General features: G+C 32.0%; 1 protein-coding gene and 1 long non-coding RNA gene across 2 annotated transcripts in view; one reads left to right on the forward strand and one right to left on the reverse strand.

The window, feature by feature from the left end:
* Positions 1 to 20,743, reverse strand: part of LOC143055258 (uncharacterized) — a 202,300-nt gene extending 181,557 nt beyond the window's left edge. Inside the window, exons 1-7 of the mRNA XM_076228388.1 lie at positions 20,645 to 20,743; positions 17,458 to 17,745; positions 16,555 to 16,697; positions 15,620 to 15,691; positions 13,743 to 13,850; positions 12,052 to 12,126; positions 10,723 to 10,897 (exon numbers count right to left, since the gene is read on the reverse strand). Of these exons, the coding sequence (XP_076084503.1) occupies positions 10,723 to 10,897; positions 12,052 to 12,126; positions 13,743 to 13,850; positions 15,620 to 15,691; positions 16,555 to 16,697; positions 17,458 to 17,608 (724 nt within the window). The 5' untranslated portion in view covers positions 17,609 to 17,745; positions 20,645 to 20,743. The remainder of the gene's footprint in view (positions 1 to 10,722; positions 10,898 to 12,051; positions 12,127 to 13,742; positions 13,851 to 15,619; positions 15,692 to 16,554; positions 16,698 to 17,457; positions 17,746 to 20,644) is intronic.
* LOC143054505 (uncharacterized) lies at positions 1,953 to 8,757 on the forward strand. The gene is made up of 3 exons (XR_012971707.1): positions 1,953 to 2,382; positions 5,046 to 5,182; positions 7,406 to 8,757. It is a non-coding gene; the product is annotated as an uncharacterized LOC143054505 (long non-coding RNA).
* Positions 20,744 to 21,358: the final 615 nt, after the last annotated feature.

The raw sequence follows: 21,358 nt of genomic DNA on the forward strand, positions 1-21,358 counted from the left end.
ATTTTATAGCAAAAATTGGACGTTTTTATGTTTTTTTGTATTCATACGACATGCATAATTTGAAAATTAATTGCAATATATAGTTTTTATATTCTTGTGTCTTATTCAATAGCAAGAACTCGACATCAATTTTCCATCTATTGTTATTATGCCTTCATTCAATTGCTTGAATTGTAGAATGAAATTGCCATCTTTTTATTTCAAAATTATGGCACATATTTTTCTCAAGATTTATAATTAATTGCTATTCAATGAGAAATATTCTAACCAGAAAGATTTGAATAACAAGAATGTGACCAATGTATACTAACTTGACTGAAAAACTTTAACCTGAAGCAAGACAGATGGTCGAACAGACGGACAAACAAACCAAAAAAGAATGTGTCCCCAGTACACAGATGCCCCATCCGCACTATCATTTTTCTATGTTTAATGGACCGTGAAAATGGGAGAATCTCTAACTTGATATCATAGGGAACATGTGTACTAAGTTTCAAGTTGATTGGACTTCAACTTCATCAAAAACTACCTTGACCAAAAACTTTAACCTGAAACGGGACGAACAGATGCACAGACAGACGGACGCACAGACCAGAAAACATAATGCCAATAAATGGGCCATAAAAACATAATGCCATTAAAAGGGGCATAGACGAACAGAACAGACTGACGAACAACAGACCGAAACACATAATGCCCATAAATAGGGCATAAAAATATGAATGAACGAAAACACAATTATGTTTTTCTTTGACATATAGTTGAAAATATACATGTCTGTTTTAAACATCAATTACTATTAAATATATTACTTCATTTACTAACTTTCATTGCTTTTTTTTAAATCAATGAAAAGATTTTGAAACTTAACTACAAACCACCATTGTTTACAATTTCTGTGAATCTATAAAAGTGCGAGGTTTGGCATGCCACAAAACCAGGTTCAACCCACCATTTTTTCCTTTAAAAATGCCCTGTACCAAGTCAGGAATATGGCCATTGTTATATTATAGTTCGTTTCTGTGTGTATTACATTATAATGTTGTGTCGTTTGTTTTCTCTTATTTTTGAGTGTAAATTCACATTGCAATAAGACGTGTCACGGTACTTGTCTATCCCAAATTCATGTATTTGGTTTTGATGTTATATATATATGTTATTTTTGTTATTCTCGTGGGATTTTGTCTATGTGTGTTACATTTTAGTGTTATGTCGTTGTTCTCCTCTTATATTTAATGCGTTTCCCTCGGTTTTAGTTTGTTACCCCGATTTTGTTTTTTGTCCATGGATTTATGAGTTTTGAACAGCGGTATACTACTGTTGCCTTTATTTAAAGATAAAAGGCATCAATGCCAAAATTTGTACACAAAAAAGGCCATGTGAATGCAGAAACTCTTTTAAAGAGGTGAATTAATGGTTTCAGATATTTTTTAAAACTTGTTAAGTTCATCATTTTGCTTGTTTTCAAGATAATAAACATAAAAAGGCTAAATTTGGTTATAAATATAAAAAAAAAAGAAGAAGATGTGGTATGATTGCAAATGAGACAACTCTCCACAAGAGACCAAAATGACACACAAATAAGAACTATAGGTCACCATACAGCCTTCAACAATGAGCAAAGCCCATACCGCATAGTCAGCTATTAAAGGCCCCAAAATGACAATGTAAAACAGTTCAAACGAGAAAACTAACGACCTTATTTATGCACAAAAAATGAACGAAAAACAAAAAGATAACACATAAACAAATGACAACCATTGAATTACAGGCTCCTGACTTTGGGCAGGCACATAAGGCCACTAAGGGGCAATAACTCCTGAATGACTTAATCTGATAATAACAAAGTGTTAAAAGATCTTTACATACTGAGAACTTTTCCTGATGAATCATTTTAATACTTCAGCAGAGTTTATAAGTGTGTTCCAAAACTTCCACGCGCTTAATCAAGCTTTATTAATAACAAAACAACCGCATAATCACCTTGATACTTTTACGAAACATACAGTTTTAAGTCTTAATCATATTAATGACTATGACCTGGAAAGTCCATATACGCACATGTTAAATACAGACTTATAGTAGATAAAGCATTTGGATTTAATAATATGCGCAAACAGAAAGTTTTTAAAAAAACAATAAAATAAAATTTTATAATCTTCTCAAGGTATAGTACTTGTCATTTAAATCAAGTGATTGCAAAATGGTAAAAATGACACAGAAAGTTCTCAACAGAATGTTTAAAACATAATCCCTTAAATAAATCGTGACATTTAAACACAGTCTGAAGACAGAGCTAACGTAAAAATGCTACCTGGTTTTCAATTTAGGAGATTTTGATACACCTGGATTCTACGTGGAACCTTAACGACCCACAGACAGGTAAAGTATTTGTTTTTTGGTTTTGAAATATGCATTTTCTATCATTTTTTAATGAACTTTTTAAATGAAAATAATAATCATTTTTTCTTAAAATTAATAAAAATTTTGAGACATCTTTTGAAAATTCAAATTACACAGTTCTGTATGCAATCTTCTTTAGATTAGAAATTATAAATTAACATAATTTTTCTTTGAATCGGGACCATTTTTAAGTTAAGGAAGAATGAATCCATTTTTTTATTTGTGTTGAAGGGGAATCAGTCCATTTCTGATTTGTTTTAATTTAAGTAGAAACAGTTAAATTTTGAGGTTTTTTTTAGTTTTGTTAACAGCAGTAATGTTGGTTTGTCATCTTAATAAAGTTGGGAAAATGAATTGAATCTGTTAAAATCTTTATAATCTGCATAATTACTCAGTGGATTCATTTATTTTTGTGGGTACCAGTTTTCATGGATTAAAGTAAACTTACATGTTCGTGGATATTTGAATTCATGGTTTTGCTGAAGTCTCCATAAGCCTATAGAAAATTTGTCATATCTCGAGGTTTACCTTTACCTTTGAAATCCACGAAAATTGGTATCCAATGGATATCAATGAATCCACAGTAGTCTGTGACACAGATTTGGGCACACATGTAGCTAAAAGTCACAAGACAGGGTTTTTTCTACCTCCAAACTGGAAAGGCCACTAATCTCACATATCCTCTATGGATCAAGTGGTTTTAGAACACAAGCTGTATGTAAATCTATATTGTTATTATGACATACAGTAAATTATGGTAATAGGTTAGCTAAAACCAATTTTCATTTTTTTTTATTATTAATTTTTCCAATCATGATCAAATTAATTAGATTTGTTACTATCCCACATTTGTAATTGTTACAGTATACCTTCTGGAAGAGCAGGACAAACTTTTCAAAAAGGTCATTTGTTAAACCATTATTTTTTCCAAAAGTTTTCTACGTTGTTTTTCATATTAGATATTTTTGGTCTAGTGTTTATATAGCTAAAACCTCCTAAATTCTGAAATTTAGTGTTTATGTGTATAGTTTATTAGAGGTATAGCTAGGAGAGCTCTTGGTACAAAAAATTTACAAGTATATATTTTCTTTTTATGCTATCAATGCATCATGATTAAACTAAGGATATGTTCAACATAAATGATTTAAGCTAGAGTGCACATGCTAAATGTCTCGCATGCTTAACTAATCATGATTGATTATATGTTGGCAGTCTTTTTAGATAAAAGGTTTCAACACAAATATAACAATTACTTATCATTATCAAAAATCTATTTAAATGATGTTGAAGTCAAAGGCACCCTACCCTGTCATAAAACATGGTCACCTTTCTTTCATTCCATACACCAAATACAGTTTACCAGTAGTAATGTGCTGAAGTAACACCCATATCACATGAAAACTTAACATTGACGTAAACTTCCCAACTAAAAATATTTATATACAAGAAATAATACATCCAGGGTTTGAAGTCATAACACTTTGCTCAGTGCACAGAGCACAAAAATCGTGCTCGAAACATGAAATCCAACATTCTGATTAGTTGATTTTGGAAGTACAAAAAACTGACTCGAAAGTTTTATGACTTTAAGGCCCTGGTCTTTATCTTCTGAAATATATAGCTCTAAACAAATAGTTTACACTGTCACCAGATTTGCTTCCCTATACATTTCTCGTTTAGCAACAAAACAAAAACAAGATTGTCTCATCAGAACACTGCTGTCTGAAACGATTAAGCTTGTATCTTATTTGGATGTACAGGCATGAAGAGATGAATATGTAAAAGGACTATAATCAGAATGAAAGTAAAATATCTTATACAGTCATGGAACTGTGCAGTGATGCTACAAAAATAATCCACAAAGATAAGCCATTCCAAAGGTGTTTTGGACATTTGGAAATATCCATCAAATTACTATTCAAATATCTGGAGGACTTCGCATTTTTAAAATTTCAGCAAATAACTCTGTTTGGTCCAGTTCAGAATGTAAATTAACTGGATGAAATAACCACTAAAAAATCAGACAGTCATCCTAATAATTTAAATCACTACGAGTAGCAATAAATTGCACTCAAAATTATGCAAAGTTATCTATCTATCTACATGATCTAGTTATTAAACATTGTAAAAAAGATCAAGGCTCAAGGTATGTGGAAAAATTTAAAGTATTATATAAATTCATAGTATTATGTACCAGAACAAAAATTACACTTTTACAGAACAATGAAACAAGATTAAGAGAGATCAACCATCTGACAGTCTCAGACACAAGGTCATTGCATTGTACAACCTACTATGTGAATGGGGAACAAGACATTATGTACCATAACAATAGTTACAGACCAATAAAACTGATTAAGATAGATCAACATTTAGTCCCAGGCAAGGTTATTGCATTGTACAACCCACTATAAGAATGGGGTAGAAATTTGTATGAGAGTAGGTGTTAAATATAGACACCAGCTTATATATAAATTCAGACTTTCTAATTTTTAATTAAATTCTGATTTCACAAACATACAAGCCATACAGTGACCTATAGTTGTTAATTTCTGTGTCATATTGGTTTCTTGTGGAGAGTTGTCTCGTTGGCAATCATACTACATCTTCTTTTTCATAAGATTGATTTTGTTTTTTTCCAGGCATGGACCCAAAACAACTACGAGCTCTGAACCAATGTCATCGAGATATACTGAGAGATCTAGACATCGATAAACAATTCCTTCTTAGTTTGTACATAGACAACCTCATTACTGAAGCTCAAAGCAAAGATATAGAGGTTAGATATTTTAAAATTCATCTCTTTAAATCTTTGAACATATACTGTAAATTTAGGAATAATTGTGAGGTTTTTATTAATGCATATAATGCGACTTGGTGAGTATCTCAATAATAAGAACTAGCATTACATTGCATTACGATATCTGCTTCATATAAATGCATGCAATAATTTCTGAATTCACAGTACAACAATTCATTTACATAGATGTGCACTACCCGCTAGATAACTAAAGGCTTATTGTAGGAATAAGTGGATTTAGGGGGTTAATCAGTACTTTTGTTATACCCACACAACCACAAATTGATGAATTATAGAAATTGACCTACTTATGTTCTGTTTAGTACATTTATATTTTCTATTCATGATTGACATAATTACAAATAAACAGATTTATAATAATTGCTGATGTCACATCCTCATTTTAATTAACTTTGAAAAATATAACATATAATTATTTGCAAGTTATAATTTAAACTATTGACAATACAAAATAAAATTTAAACCTTTTTATTTCATTTAAAAAATAACATATAATTATTAGCAAGTTATAATTTAAAATATTGACAAAACAAAATAAGATTTAAATCTTTTTATTTCATTTAAAAAATATCTGTCTTATCTTTTCCTATAATATCAATCTATGTTTGCTTTCACGTCTAACGGAAGTGTCGAGTATTGAATTTCAAGTGACAAGGTAAAATATTTGTTTCGTTTGACGAGGCACATATATATATATCTGTATATTCTTTTTATGTATATAGAAGATCAGATTTATTTACACAAGGCTAACGATCCACAGAAACTCTATGTAATCAAGATGAAAAGAAAATCTTTTTATTGATAAATTTCCACCATTTACGTAAGAAGTGGTCTACTTAAATGGTAAAAATTAATCGTAGACAGTGGGACTATTATTGATTTTCTGTCAGAGGTAAAGCACAGAACTGGACCAAAATTATATCAAAATTAGGCCAGAAAGTTAGCAAGGACTATTTAAAGTCAACGCTGGACAAATTCTTTCACCAATCTAAATTATAATATTCTCAAATGTTCAATATTTAAGTATTCAAACCATTAAGATGGTCAAATATTTCAGTTATAAAATAAATCCAACTATAACTATATGCTTTATTTCAGACAAACTTTTAAATAAGAAAAATTGTGAAAAACCCAGCTTAAATTCCAAAATTTAATTTACTTGATTCAAGCAGTTTTTACTATAAACTTTTGAATCTAAATGCCAGAAGCTTAATTTTATGAATCTTAGTTAAGATTCTATTTGCCCGCATGTAGAAATGGTTTTAAACAGGCCTGATAGCATTTTATCAAGCTAGGGCTAGTGGGAATGTGGTTTACATGAAGTGAAGGCAGCTTGATTATGCTGTTTCAGAATATTTGCAAAGCATTTTTTATTATTCATAGAACATTTCTTTTTATAAAAAGTCACATCATTTTTTTTTATTCATAGTCAGAGGGTTTCTTTTTTTCATAGTCAGAATATTTTAATTTTAAAATGTCAATTTTCCAAGCTTTCAATCCATAAGCTACATTTGGAAAAAACATTTTTTTTTAAATAATTGATTTTACTGTTTATCTTACTTCTTTTGAGCTTCATTTAATTTACTTACAAAAGTTTTCAACATGCCAATTATTCTATGCAGATATTTTAAACAGCATAAAATTGGAAAGACAAAAAAGCAAATAATACACGAATGATGACAATTAAGGATTAAAATTTACTTATTGGAATCAAGACATCACAGTAGTTTAATATATACCTGATTTTGTATTCTGTTCCTACGAGTTCACAAAGAAAAAAGTCCTGTTTTAACCAATTATAGGATTATATACATAAAAATTTTAAATACATGCATTATCCTGCAGCTCTTACAGGAGGGGGGATAGGACCTTTATTGGGACCTCGGGATTGGGTATTTTTAAGCTCGGGATTTTGGGATTGACCGTTTCGTGATCCAGGAATTCTTTTTTCAAATCTTGGGATGTCGAGATTTAAATTTATTTAAATTCAGGACCTCGGGATTTCTTGTTTTTAAGGCCGAGATTTCGGGATCAGGACCCCTACTACCCCCCTCCCCCTTTTCAGGGAACAATTTTTAATCTGAATATTCCATCAGTGTTCTGGTCAAGACAATTACGAAGTATGAAAAGTTGTTTAATTTTGAAACTGTTTTCATTATTACTTTCATTTTTTATTCACAGCATGAAACATCAAGAAGAGCTAAAGCTTCCAAACTTATGGAGGTATTACCACGGAGAGGGCCATCCATTTTTCCTCAGTTCGTTAACAAATTACGGCGAGATTATTCTTGGATTGCCGGCAAACTAGATACAGAATATGAAAAGGCACAAAAAGAGATGCCTAAGGACATAAACTCTAAATTAATAGATGTTATAAACAATCAATTATGTCCCCTGGTTTACGGGGTCGACGATCAAAACAGTTTGTTGCCATCGGAAACACATCCTGGTCATTTAGTTAATCAACTTTCAGACACTGTGCATACACTTCAATACAGGAGTTACCGAGCTCTTGGGATATCAACACGTGACCCAGCAACTACATATATGTCACTTCCGAGACTTATAGATCGTAAAGTTCATAGTTTACAAAACAGTTTTAATGAGATGAAATCTTCACTTTCTGAAGAGAAGAAAAAGAACAAAACAAATATACCTGTAGACAAAAAATCTACCAAAGAGGCCACTAAAATGAAAAAAGAACTTGAAAAAATGAAAGAGGCTAACAAAAAACTAGATTCTTCGTTGAAAGGAAGAAATAAAAAGATTCAGTCTCTGTCGTGTGAGAACTTAACTTTACAAACACAAAATCGACAGCTACGAGATCGTGTTGAAGAACTTGAAAAAGAGGCTCTGGTCTATCACCGAGGGGCAATGATCACTGAATGGAGAATGTAAAGGGTACCAGACTCAGTATTATAAAAATAAAATAAGCAAGCTATCAGAAGGAATTTAAATGAAGGGTGTCTCATTTTGCCTCAAGATAGTTAGGCGTGAGTTTCACAAAAATACATCCGACTAAAATTGATCAATTCATTATACTTATGATCAATCTCAGTCGTAAGTTTTTTTGTGAAACGGACTCCAGCATTCTATTTTTTATTTGAGCTAGGAGTGTATCCAAAAACTCATATCCATTATTTGATCTCATGTGTTGTTTAAATACTGCCTCATGTCAAAATATGAATATGAAAATCCATAACAATACCACTTTATAATCAGTGCTTATTCTCTGTGAGAATGTTAATCCAATTTACACATATATTTTTGATAAAGATGTTATTAATATAATCATAATCATCACTGAACATTCTTTTTCATATTCAGAAAACATTGCTACATGTGCGTTTTTTATTCAAGTTTGGTGCAAACTTTTACATAGTTCTTTCAAATCAATCATCTTGATTTAATAGATCTAGAGATAATAAAGATATGTATTTATGTTGTGTGCTTCTTTGCATTTATTTTGTACAACAGTGCTTTTCAATTATGTACATTACTACAGCTGTGCCAAATAAATTATTAAATTTGTGTTTAAACTTTTTTTTTAATTTAGTATCATTTGTGGGGTACATAAATGTGTCAGAGTATGGACATAGGAAATGTGTGAAAGAGACAGCAATCTAACCTTCATGACTCTTATATATCTATGTCCTAAAACCAAAACTTTAATTTTCCAGACTAATTCATTCTATTATTGAAAATGATACAATTTAATGCAGTGCAATTGAAACCAAGTGTTTTACCCTGTAAAACAAGCACCACTTTTTCAGAAACTAAAATGTTGATAGCCCAAACTGATTTTTTTAAAGCCCAAACAGAGAAGCCCATAAAGGATTTTACTACTAAAACAAAAAATGGCCCCAAAAGTGTTTTTCTTCTCCAAATAGAAAAGTCCAAATAGAAAAGTCTATAGAATATAATCATGATAATTTCACAAGCCAAAACAGAAATTAGTACACACATATTGTACTTTGTAGTCAAATTTAATAAAACTCGTACACTTCTTTTAATCTCAATTTCCTGTGAATAGTATTTCCCCCCCCTCCCCTAATTTCAAAAAAAAAAAATGATTTCCAAATGTTTAAATTTACTGATAATGTCATTTAAGACTGGAGGTTGTCATTTTCCATATTTGGTGAAATAGATAAATAAATTATATATAAAACAGACATCTAAATGGACCTAGGTAAACATAACATTTCCATATCCTCTTCCCATTTATGTCACACAAAGATAAAGTCATTAAAAAAATTAAAAACTCAAAGCAAAAATTCAGATAACAAAATCAGTATGCATTAATTTACATTTGATTCATCGATACTTTGGAGTATGTACAAATCAAACTCTTCAGTTAAATCAAGACTTTGCTGAATAGACTGTTGAAAGCTGTTTTCGGTTTAGATTAACAGTCTTCCAGTTAACGATTATTCCTTGGTGTCATGGATAAAATGTAATTTTCTTTTTGCTTTATTTGACAAATATTACAACTGGAGATTCTTTATAATTCAGTATAGAGAAGAGCATAGGTTTCTGTATCTTCAAGGTGGTACCCAACACCTTGACTAAAATTAACTTGGCTTGTTTAATTTTCATTAAATTTTGACAAAATATTAACTTTGACCCTTTCAAAAAAATATAAAAATTTCAAAACAAATGAACCAATCACTTTTTCAGAAAAAAATGGTTGGATACATAGAAGTTTGACAAACACTAATTTCAATTATTAAGCTTAATAATTCCTTAACAATACAATGTGATTAAAACATTTAGTTGATTTTACAGAGTTATCTCCCTGTAGTGTTAGGTACCACCTTAAACAGATCTTTTCCTGTTTTGGTGATAATTTCCTAACTTGCCCTGTAGATTCTAATGGGACAGTAGGGAGGAGTGATAGAGGAGGGGGAGGACAGGGGTAAGGGAGACAGGGAGAAAGGGGGTAGGAGAAAGGAGAAAGGGGGTGGGAGAAAGGAGAAAGGGGGTAGGAGAAAGGAGAGGAAGGCTGGGAGAAAGGAGAAAAAGTTGGAAAAAGGAGAAAAAATAAAATATCTCTCCTTTTAAAAAATGATCTAATAATTTCAAGAAAAAATATCTCAAAAGGAGATGTTTTATTCTAATGGGAGAAAGGAGAACGGGGGTAGGAGAAAGGAGAAGAGGGGTGGGAGAAGGGAGAAGGGTACCCCCCCTGTCCTCCCCCTCATAGAGTGTTTGACAGATTTTTAAAATTAAAACATGCTGACTTACCATTCCTGGACAATCTCTCTTGACTTTCTGATATTTTCTCTCAGTAATTTGAAATAGTTTGAAATTTTTCCTGAGCAGACGGCAATTGTTTCAGATGCTGATTGGTTGATGAAGTTTGAAGCTGGAGTTTTCTCCCTTGTTAAACAGATCTTTTCCTGTTTTGGTGATAATTTCCTAATTTGTCATGCAGATTGTAAGGGGATAGTGGGGGAGGAGTGTAGGAAGATTTTTAAGATTAAATCATGCAGACTTACCATTCCTGGACAATCTGTCTTGACTTTCTGATATTTTCTTGCAGTATGTCGAAATAGTTTGAAATTTTTCCTCAGCAGACGACAGTTGTTTCAGATGCTGATTGGTTGAAGAAGTTTGTAGCTGGAGTTTTCTTCCTTGTTCTCTCAATTTCTTCTCTAAATTGTAATTTGTTATCTATAGCAAGACCAGCAAAATATAATGGATTACAAAATAAATGAAAGTTGTATTACAAAATAAATGAGAGTTGTATTACAAAATAAATGAGAGTTGAATATTTGATAAACTATGTTTAATAGTTATTACAACAATTGATATGTTGGTTAAAAGATTCAGAAGAATTCCTAATAAATAGCATATTTATTTCTTTGACCCATTCAAATTTCATGGCGACTGATCCGACTTAATCGGAAAATAATATCTATCCAACTCAATTTTCCACACTTTGGTCAGTTTCCAACAATCTTTCTGAATGACTGCAACTCACCAAGATTTGGAGTGAGCACTAATAAACATGTTTATCATTTGGGAGCCTTTTATAGCTTACTATGCGGTATGGGCTTTGCTCATTGTTGAAGGTCGTACTGTGACTAATAGTTGTTAATTTCTGTCATTTTGGTCTCTTGTGGAGAGTTGTCTCATTGGCAATCATACCACATCTTCTTTTTTATATTATCCATGTATGTGCCTGTCAAAAGTCAAAAAACTGTTATTCAGTGGTGGTTGTTGGTAGCTGCCTGTCATAGTTGTCTTTCTTTTATTGTTTGCTCATTAATCAGGCCTTTTATTTTCTCATTAGAATTGTTTTACGTTTTGTCATGTTATGACCTTTTATAGCTGGTTATTTGGTAAAGGTTTTACTCAATGTTTAAGGTTGCATCATGACATATGTCTGGTAACATCCACACCAATTGTAATTTGGTGGATATACATGCATAGTTGTCTCATTGGCAAGCATACCCTATGTACTTACTTTAAATCAATATCTTTTACTTTCCAGTTGACATTTTTTAATAACTGAACTCTCTGATAAGTTATGTGACCTACCGAATAAGACTATTTACCAGGTTTGTAATAACATGAGCAACACGAAGGGTGCTACATGTGGAGCAGGATCTGCTTTCCCTTCCATAGCACCTGAGATCATCCCCCATTTTTTAACAACACCTATTGTTGCATGATGTATACAAATGAAAAATCAGGATTTATCACATGTGCAATATTTATTTATACTTGACTAGCATATCACAGTATTTCTCTGCAACCAATCTAATAACTGATAGTTATTCATGTCATTTTCACATCATCATTGCATTATTTTTATTCCAAACCTGTAAGCTTCTAATATCATCTTTAAGTGACTTTGTCTCTTTCTGTCCACAATCTTTAAACACTTGGTTCTGTTTCTAAAAATAGAAAAGGAAGTAGACACTATATAATAGGTAGACTGTATACCAACTGAATTTCATGAATACCTAATTTTGCTAATTTTTAATTTTGTAAATACTTAATTTCGGAAATACTCAATTTCTTTACTTTTATGTTGGGTTTTGTCATTGAGATCCAACTCCTGACAATTTATATTATGATTTTATAACCTTTAAGATGTAATCTTTACATTTCAACTGCAACTGAAAAAGAAGGTACATGTATGTTGAAATTAAACTAAAAATATAATTTATACAACTGAATAACTATTTTTCTATAAAACATGTGTATTTTTATAATAAGAATATCCTTTAATTTTATCCAAATCTTCAGGAAATGCAAAGCTTATAATAGAGGTCGGTCATTTAAAGACGTATCAACCGTATCGTATATGTTGACGTATCCGCATCTGTAGATTTATCAAAAAATATTATGTGATCCCGAGTTTAAGAACACCTTACGTTCGAAACAATCAAACATTCACTTTCAAAATCTGCAATAGTGGTGTTTTGTAAAAATAATAATAAGGGGGTCTATCAACTACTTTTACATGCCCTTAAAAAGGAGCCAATGTAGGGCAGGCACACGAATATCATACACAATCCTTTAATAATCTAGTTAAAAAATATTTCAAGATCTCACATGAATAAACAAACACAAAAAATCAAATGTACTACTTATATACATGTAAGGAACTTTGTATATTGTTCATTTGCGATGTTATCATTAGAGGTAATAGAAACACAAGTTGTCTTCGGATGTCATATAAATACATGTACATTTAATAAAACAGTACCGAGTATCACTCTATTTGTCAAATAACAATTTGGTTCTACGTGAGCACACGTTAGCACACAAATAAACGATTTTACCGTATTCACTCTTATTATGCCTGTAAACTGTTCCAACTATTCGGAATATCTTTAAAAGTCGGATTAAATGTTCCACAAAATCTCGATATTTTCTAATTGTTTTGTTAATTTTTGCATTAAAAATTACTCAGTTGCTCATTTGCATTATTGAAAGTACATAAAGTTAAAGCTCGAGATCACATACTGTTTTTTGGTAAATCTGCAGATGGGGATAGGTCAACGTAAATGATACGGTTGATATGTCTTTAAATGACCGACCTCTATTTGAAACATTGTCTTTCTCATATATGTAACAGAGTTGTCAATTCACAACTGGAGAAGTTGCTGTCCCAGACAGCTTTTTCATATGCATGCAGTAACCTTAAGCCTAACCTTACATCAGATATAATAACATTAACATGCTTTGTATGTACCATAGCAAAAATCAGTAACATGAAAATATTATCTTTATATAACAGTTAATATCACTAAATACTTCAGGGCTATTCCAATAAAATGTACGAAGGAGGGTTACGGAAGGAAAGTTTAATAATGGAATGTGGGTCATTTTTCCGTATGTGTCTATTACCATTATGTAAAACTATCTAAAATGGTTATTAGTTGTAGGGATATTTTGAAAGTCCCTTCCTACCCTCCCACATATTTTTTAATGATTGATTGATTGTTGGTAGCTTAACGTCCAGTGGCTATATTTTAATGGAATAGCCCTCAGGAAAACTTACAACTTCTGCTTGTAAAACTTTAATTTTGTCTTCAAACTGACGTTTAATTTCAGCAACTTTCTTGTCATGCTCTTCTGACGAGGAGGCAAAATGACATTTTTCTCCATCCTGAAACAAAGAAAGATTTATTTAAGGGGGAAGACTTGAGATTAAGGGGAGATAACTCTTTATATTAATCATGTATTCCTGAAAATGCAAAATTTCTTCAATCCATAAAAATTCTATCCGCGAAAATATTATGTATTAGGCCGAGAAAAAAAAGATCGATGTTTCCGGTAACCCGACCGACCCTGTTTTTTAGCCCCGACCCTAACTTTTTTATTGGATCTTCAAAAAAAAAAAAAAAAAAAATTGTATCAACCGACCCCGTTTTTGACACAGGCTTCTGATAGATGACATAATATTTTTTCTCTCTTGCTTCTACTTGCATAGAAAGCCAGTAAAACATTTTATTAATGTCAAAAGGTATTCCAAATAGGTTAAAATCCAAGAAATTTGCACAGCAGGTGCTTCAAAAACATTGCAAATGGCACACTTCCGGTTTTTGAAACTAATTACGGATCCGGACTTGGAAAAACCATGATAATTTTCCGGATTTCATTTACGATGTCAAAAAAAAAAAAAAAAAAAAAAAAAAAAAGAATTCCGACCTACGGACCCTATTTTTCAAAATGATGTTACCGGAAACACATATCTTTTTTTTTTTAGGCCTTAACAGTTTCTGTTATTTTGATTTTTAAGAAAAGGATTTGCCCTGAATGCTGACTGCCCCAGCAGGTTTTTAAGTAAGTATTCTCTATTGATATATACGTGTTTCCGATTCTAATTTTAGAAAATAAAATTTTCCGATTTGATTTATTTACCTTTCACGATGTTATTAATGCTGTTGAAGAACTGAAATAATATTCTCAGATATCAGAGATTTTAATTGAAACATTGATCTCAACTGTCAAGAACGACAAAAAGCGTAAAATTGCGGCTTTTATTGGGACAATATTTATGTATCCTGAAAGATACAATCGCCCTGCGCATTGTGTATCCTCAAGGATACAACCGCCCTGCGCATTGTGTATCCTCAAGGATACACTCACCCCAAATGGTTAACGTACCATGGATTACTTTTTCTTCTTGGGTACTAATTCAAGAAAACAGATATAAAGGAGTAGGTCCAGTAAGACCCCTTTTTGGCCCCAAAATATAGCAGTTTTACAAAATTGTTAAAATGTAAAATTTTAGTTAGTTATTGGATAGTAGAAAGGTTCTGCTACATAAATATGGGCTCTTTTTGACAATACAATGCACATATATTGAGAACTAGCACCATTAATTCAAGCTAAATTACTGAAATCTTCACAATTCCAGCATTTTAGTTAAATTTTAGACGGTTTCCGTGTCAAACGAAAGTGGCCGCATACGTGTTCATCCAAAATATTGAAATGGAAGTTGTATTTGATGATAATACATAACATATATAAAGATTGAGGATGAACACGGATGCGGCCACTTTCGTTTTTGACAAAAACCATCTGAAAATTGACATTTTTTCGCATATTTGGTAGATTTCTCATATTTGAGTCTGAATCGGATCGTTCTTAATGACTTAATAAGTTAAAATCTTTCACATAAATTAATTGCATCATGTGAAATAGACACTTAAGTGTTTAAAAAGTGGTCAAAATCTTTCGTCAGATGAAACTGAAATTTGAGGCCAAAATCGGTCCTTACCGGACCTACTCCTTTATCAACACATAAATATGCCAGACAAAGCAATAATAGCAGAAATAAAACTAACTAATAAGCACTATAGTTTAAGTTAGTTTGTAACTAATCATGAAAATGTGTAGAATGAAACTAATAGGACCCTAATTATAAAATACCAGTTTTCTCTCCATCTCATATTTTTCCTGTACAAGATGTCTAATTCTTTCTTCATTCTCCAAATCATTGTTCTGCAACGATACAAAAAAATATGAAAAAAGTTTGATTTTATGAAAGAACATAAGAGAAACAAGAATGTGTCCTCAGTACACGAATGCCCCACTCGCACTATCATTTTCTATGTTCAGTGGACCGTGAAATTGGGGTAAAATCTCTAATTTGGCATTAAAATTAGAAAGATCATATCATAGGGAACAAGTGTACCAAGTTTGAAGTCGATTGGACTTCAACTTCATCAAAAACTACCTCGACCAAAAATTTTAACCTGAAGCGGGACAGACGGACGGACGAACGAACGAACGGACGGACGGATGAACGGACGCACAGACCAGAAAACATAATGCCCCTCTACTATCGTAGGTGGGGCATAAAAATAAATAGGGGGTTTCCATCCACGACACAAATTCAGTACATGCATATACCAGACAACAAATCAGTACATTTTCTGGGTAGTGTGCAGTTTTGCTCAGACTTTTTGACGTTGATATTGTTCAGACTTGAGCATCTTTTCATTATTTTCTGTTTTGATATGCTGCTATCAGTTTCTTTGACAGGTTGTGACTTAATAATTTTGCTTGTCCCTTTGGTTTATTCCATTTTTTTTTCATTTCCTCCATGCTCAGCAGTGGCGGATCCATAAATTTTCATAAGTGGGGGCCCACTGACTGACTTAAGAGGGGGCCTGCTCCAGTCAAGCTTCAATGATTCCCTATATAGGCAACCAAATTTTTTCCCAAAAAGGGGGGCCCGGGCCCCCTGGGCCCCCCTCTAAATCCGCCTCTGCTCAGTTTTGAAACTAAACCATTCAGTTTCTCCCCAATAAATATAGTACAAACCCACCATAAATTTTATCTACAATTAATTAAACACCAACCCGTCTTAGCTTGACCTCTTCCAGGATTTCTGTTAAGCTGTTCCTCATCCTTAAACAATCCACATGATTCATCTGTTGTTGGCTGATAACATCTGGTAATCGTTCCGTTAACAATGAACAATCTTGACTCAAATCATCAACATCTTTCAAAATACAGAAATCAAAAAATTAAAAAAGTATAAAACAAACGTAATTCCAATTCAAAAGTTGTTGAAGCAGTATACAACTTAGTGAAAAGAAAGAATGTTATTCTTATAATATAAAGTTTCTGTGTTTTGTTTTGTTGTTTTGTGTTTGTTTGTTTGGTTGTTTGTTTGTTTGGATTTGTTTTTTACAAATACTTTGCACTTATGAATATTTTTCCTTGCTGTTTTGTTGTTTTTGTTGTATTTCTATTTTTAAACCGTGTGACTTTTTAGTACCGGTAGCCTAAAAAGCTACAAAATGTATATAGAACTAAATTGTAGTAGTATATTATAGTATGATTCTCAATGAAACAAATGACCACCATGGACCAAATGAGGCAGAAGTTAGCAATTATTGGTCATCACAAGCCTTCAAAAATCAGCCAAACCAATACTAGAAATGGTTGAAAAAATACTGGACCAAAAGATCACCGAGTTCCAAAATAACTATGTTACATCTGACTCTGTAACATTTAACATGTTTAAAAGTTGGTGTAACCTTAAACTTCCACAAACAAAAAAATTAACTTACCTTCAAAACAGAACTATAACCTAACATGCCTAAGACAGAGTATTTTTTTCATATTTTGGGATTATTGTCAATTAAGATTTTTCCCCTTGTCAAGATTTTCCCCCTTGTCCACTAAATCATTGGCAATACGTAGATTTTTATGTATAACATGTATTAGATCTTTATATGTTTTATTCCAGCCCTCACCAAGTTCCTTTTTAATAATCCCCTCCTCGATCAATATAACACTGTCTGATCTCTGAGACAAATCTATATCTCTCTGACTTAGTGCTGTACCATCCTCCACCTGCGGCCTCAGGCAAAGTAACTCGCTTTCTACTAACTGTGATGATGTCATACTCTTCTTACTACCAGTCAAACCAACATCTGTCTTTGAAAAGATTGTATTCCTTAGGCAAAGTTGAACACCTATCTCTGTATATATTTGTTTTTCATGTTTTACTTTTTCTTTCTTCTGTTCTTAAGACTACATTTCTGCAAGAGATAAGTTTAAAAATATTCTGCATAAGCTTGAAAGTAATCCATATTGTTACTGGTAAATTATTACTAACATGAATTATCATTGATATTGTTATATTTATAAATTAACTGTTTACAAAATTTTTGAATTTTTTTAAATACTAAGGCTTTTCTACCTCAGGCATAGATTACCTTAGCTGTATTTGGCAACACTTTTAGGAATTTTGGATCTCAATGCTCTTCAACTTCTTACTTTATTTGGCTCTTTATAACTTTTTTGGATTCGAGCGTCACTGATGAGTCTTTTGTAGACGAAACGCGCGTCTGGTGTATATATAAAATTTAGTCCTGGTATCTATGATGAGTTTATTTATTAAGTCAGTGATTTCGTTACCATAAATTACACAAAATCTTTACTAAATTCTTCCATAGATACAAAGATTTGGTTTGGAACTTTGGCTGTACCTGTTGAAATCTTATTTCAAATTGAATAGTTTATCCTGGTTGTTACAGAGATGTGGTTTACCGAGCCTGGAAGTTTAGATATAAAGACCCAGGTAACTTATTCTAAAAAAAATTTATGTCCAATTTATCTTTTTGATAACATTCCCAACTTAATTTGTTCATATTGTACTGCATTAAAGAAGAACATCTATTTATCTCTTATATTATAATGATTTAATTATATTGCATACATTTTGTATTAACTGGTGCAGTGAATCCAACATGTCCAAATACTCCATATACTCTTCGAATAATTACTAACTTTAACTGGCTATTGGACAGACTACTTTTTTGAATATTATTGTTTTATCTGGTACTGGCTATTGGACAAACTACTTGTCTAAATAATTGTTTAATCAGGTACTGGCTATTGGACAAACTACTGTTCTGAATAATTGTTTAATCAGGTACTGGCTATTGGACAAACTACTTTTCTGAATAAATGTTTATTCCGGTAGTGACTATTTTGACCTTGTATTTTGACTATATATACTGCCAACAATATCACTGATATATACTGTGGTTTTATCTATATTTTCAATGCTGATGGAAGTAATTCTGACCCAAAGCCACATTATGAGCCATAGCGAGCAGTACGAGATATCTGTAAATTTCATGATAAAGCTATATATATCAAATATCAAATCAATATCTAGAAGAAAAAAAATTAGAAAACTGACTGGCGGACGGACAGACAGACAAAGTCTACTTTGACTTTGAACATTGCAAATTGTAAAAAAAACTGTGTTATTAGTGTTAACCATTTATCCTCCATTTAATATTTTATGTTAAGGAGGAACGAGAGTGTCAAAATTATCTGTTACAAAATTTCTTCAAACAAAAATATCTATACAAGATGGTACATCAGTTTGTTTTCCATTTTAAGGCATTTAGAAATTAGATAAAAACTAAATAACAACAATGATTTTGAAGATAAATTTTCAGTCCTGTATGCTTTTGAAATATAGTTACTCTTTAACTATTGATTTGAATTCATGTTCAATATTTTGCTTTGGTGCAGTTTGCAGCCATAATTACTCATTTAAATACATTGTAGTTTATATGTGATTGGATTACCTCCCTTAGACTGCTTTAAAATTGTCTTAATTATCCATTAACGTAAACAGGAAACCCTTGTTTTTCCCCTTTTTTTGCCCTTGTTTTAGCCATAACCATCAAAAGTCAATCTCAACCATCCTTTAGTGGTATGGAAACTTGTGGTTTAATTTCAGAGAGATTCATACACTTAAACACAAGTTATTGTCTGAAAACTACTAAAATGCTTATCTTAGCCCCTTTTTTGCCCCTATTAAATTCCTAAACTGTAGGGACCAAAACCCCTAAAATCAATCCAAACCTTCCTTTTGAGGTTATACAGCGTGTGTTTAAATTTCATGGATTTCTATTTACTTATAATACTAACAGAGGCAGATTTATGGGGGGCCCGGGCCCCCTTTTTTGGGAAAAAATTTGGTTGCTTATATAGGGAATCACTGAAGTGTGACAGAAGCGGCCCCCCTCTTAGGTCAGTCAGTGGGCCCCCACTTATGAAAATTTCTGGATCCGCCACTGACTAAATTTATTGTCTAGAAACCAACAATCTTTGGACAATACGGACGACGAGGACAACGATAACTACAAGTACAACCAAATATATATAATGTTTGCGGTAGTATAAAGACATGTACCACCCATCCCGCCAACATAAGAGTCATTGTCTAAGGTAAGCATTAAGTAATACAGAAGATACTTTGAAAATGAAATACTCAAATAGTTAGTTTGTTTATTTACTTTATAACTGTTTAAGGATGTACTTAGGTGAGGTTTTGGAATAAGTGTCAAATGTTCGGAATCCTTGGAGTTTTTCCCTACGATACAAGGTAAAATATTTTGCCTCATAACACCTATTTATTTTTTAACATAAGACTTAATAGCTCATAAAAGATCATTTGACAAAATTTAAGCAGATTCTTGATTTTCTTTCTTTTGATTTGAGACCCAAATAATACCAATGCAAATATAAGGTACATGCAAAAGTCCGGGTCAGCCTTTTCCCGCCATATTTTATAAATCAAATATCTTGAAAAGGAGCTCCATAACCTATCATTATTTTTAGCTTATTTTACGAAAGCTAGGCTTCTTCAACTTCTGCGTCATTTTTTTTGTTAACCTTTGCAGAAATTAATTTTCTTGAATTCTAATTAAATATGACGCTTTGGTTACATTTGAATAACCAGTTCATCGTGGGACCTTTCATTAAAAAACAAAATTGAAAATAATCCTCTGCTCTGGTTTCGTCAACTTTTTTTATATGTAAAAATACTAAAATGGAAAAGTCAAGTGTCAGACGGAGAAATTATTAAAAAGAAGTTAATTAAAAATGAAAAATTTTAAATATCCTCATCCTTACTGGATGTGTGTGAATACTGCTGTTTTGTAAATGAAATCCAGTTAATATTGTTGTTTTTAGCAGATGACAACATGGGAAATGTTGCGGGAAATACTGACCGGAAATGCTAAAACTAATATTCAGAACCAACAGGTTTCACCTGACACGGAAAGTCTTTCATGCACACTTCTCAGACACAGGCACTTGTCTCAGATTTTTTGTCCCTATTGGCTATATACCTTATATTAAGGTATATAAGGAAACAAATTCTGAGACAAGTGCCTGTGTTCGGGAAAAAAAATTCTAAGACAAGTGCCTGTGTTCGGGAAGAAAATTCTGAGACAAGTGCCTGTGTTCGAGAAAAAAAATTCTGAGACAAGTGCCTGTGTTCTCAGAGTGCAAGTTTTAGCTAAAAATCCTTCATTTATTGAAGATTATTCGCCGGGCATCGACTAAAAGATTTGATTTATAATTTGCAAGGGTACCAAAAATAAGAAACAAAATAAAAAGATATTATACTAGTCTTAGATTTTTATAAAAGAGGGACGAAAGATACCAGAGGGATAGTCAAACTCATAAATCGAAAATAAACTGACAACGCCATGCCCATGGCTAAAAATGAAAAGGACAAACAGTAGTACACATGATACAACATAGAAAACTTAAGAATAAACAAAACGAATCCCAACAAAAACAAGGGGTGATCTCAGGTGCTCCGGGAAGGGTAAGCCGCAA

This window comes from Mytilus galloprovincialis, chromosome 12 (genome assembly GCF_965363235.1).
Source record: "Mytilus galloprovincialis chromosome 12, xbMytGall1.hap1.1, whole genome shotgun sequence".
In the NCBI taxonomy this organism is placed as follows: Eukaryota; Metazoa; Mollusca; class Bivalvia; order Mytilida; family Mytilidae; genus Mytilus; species Mytilus galloprovincialis.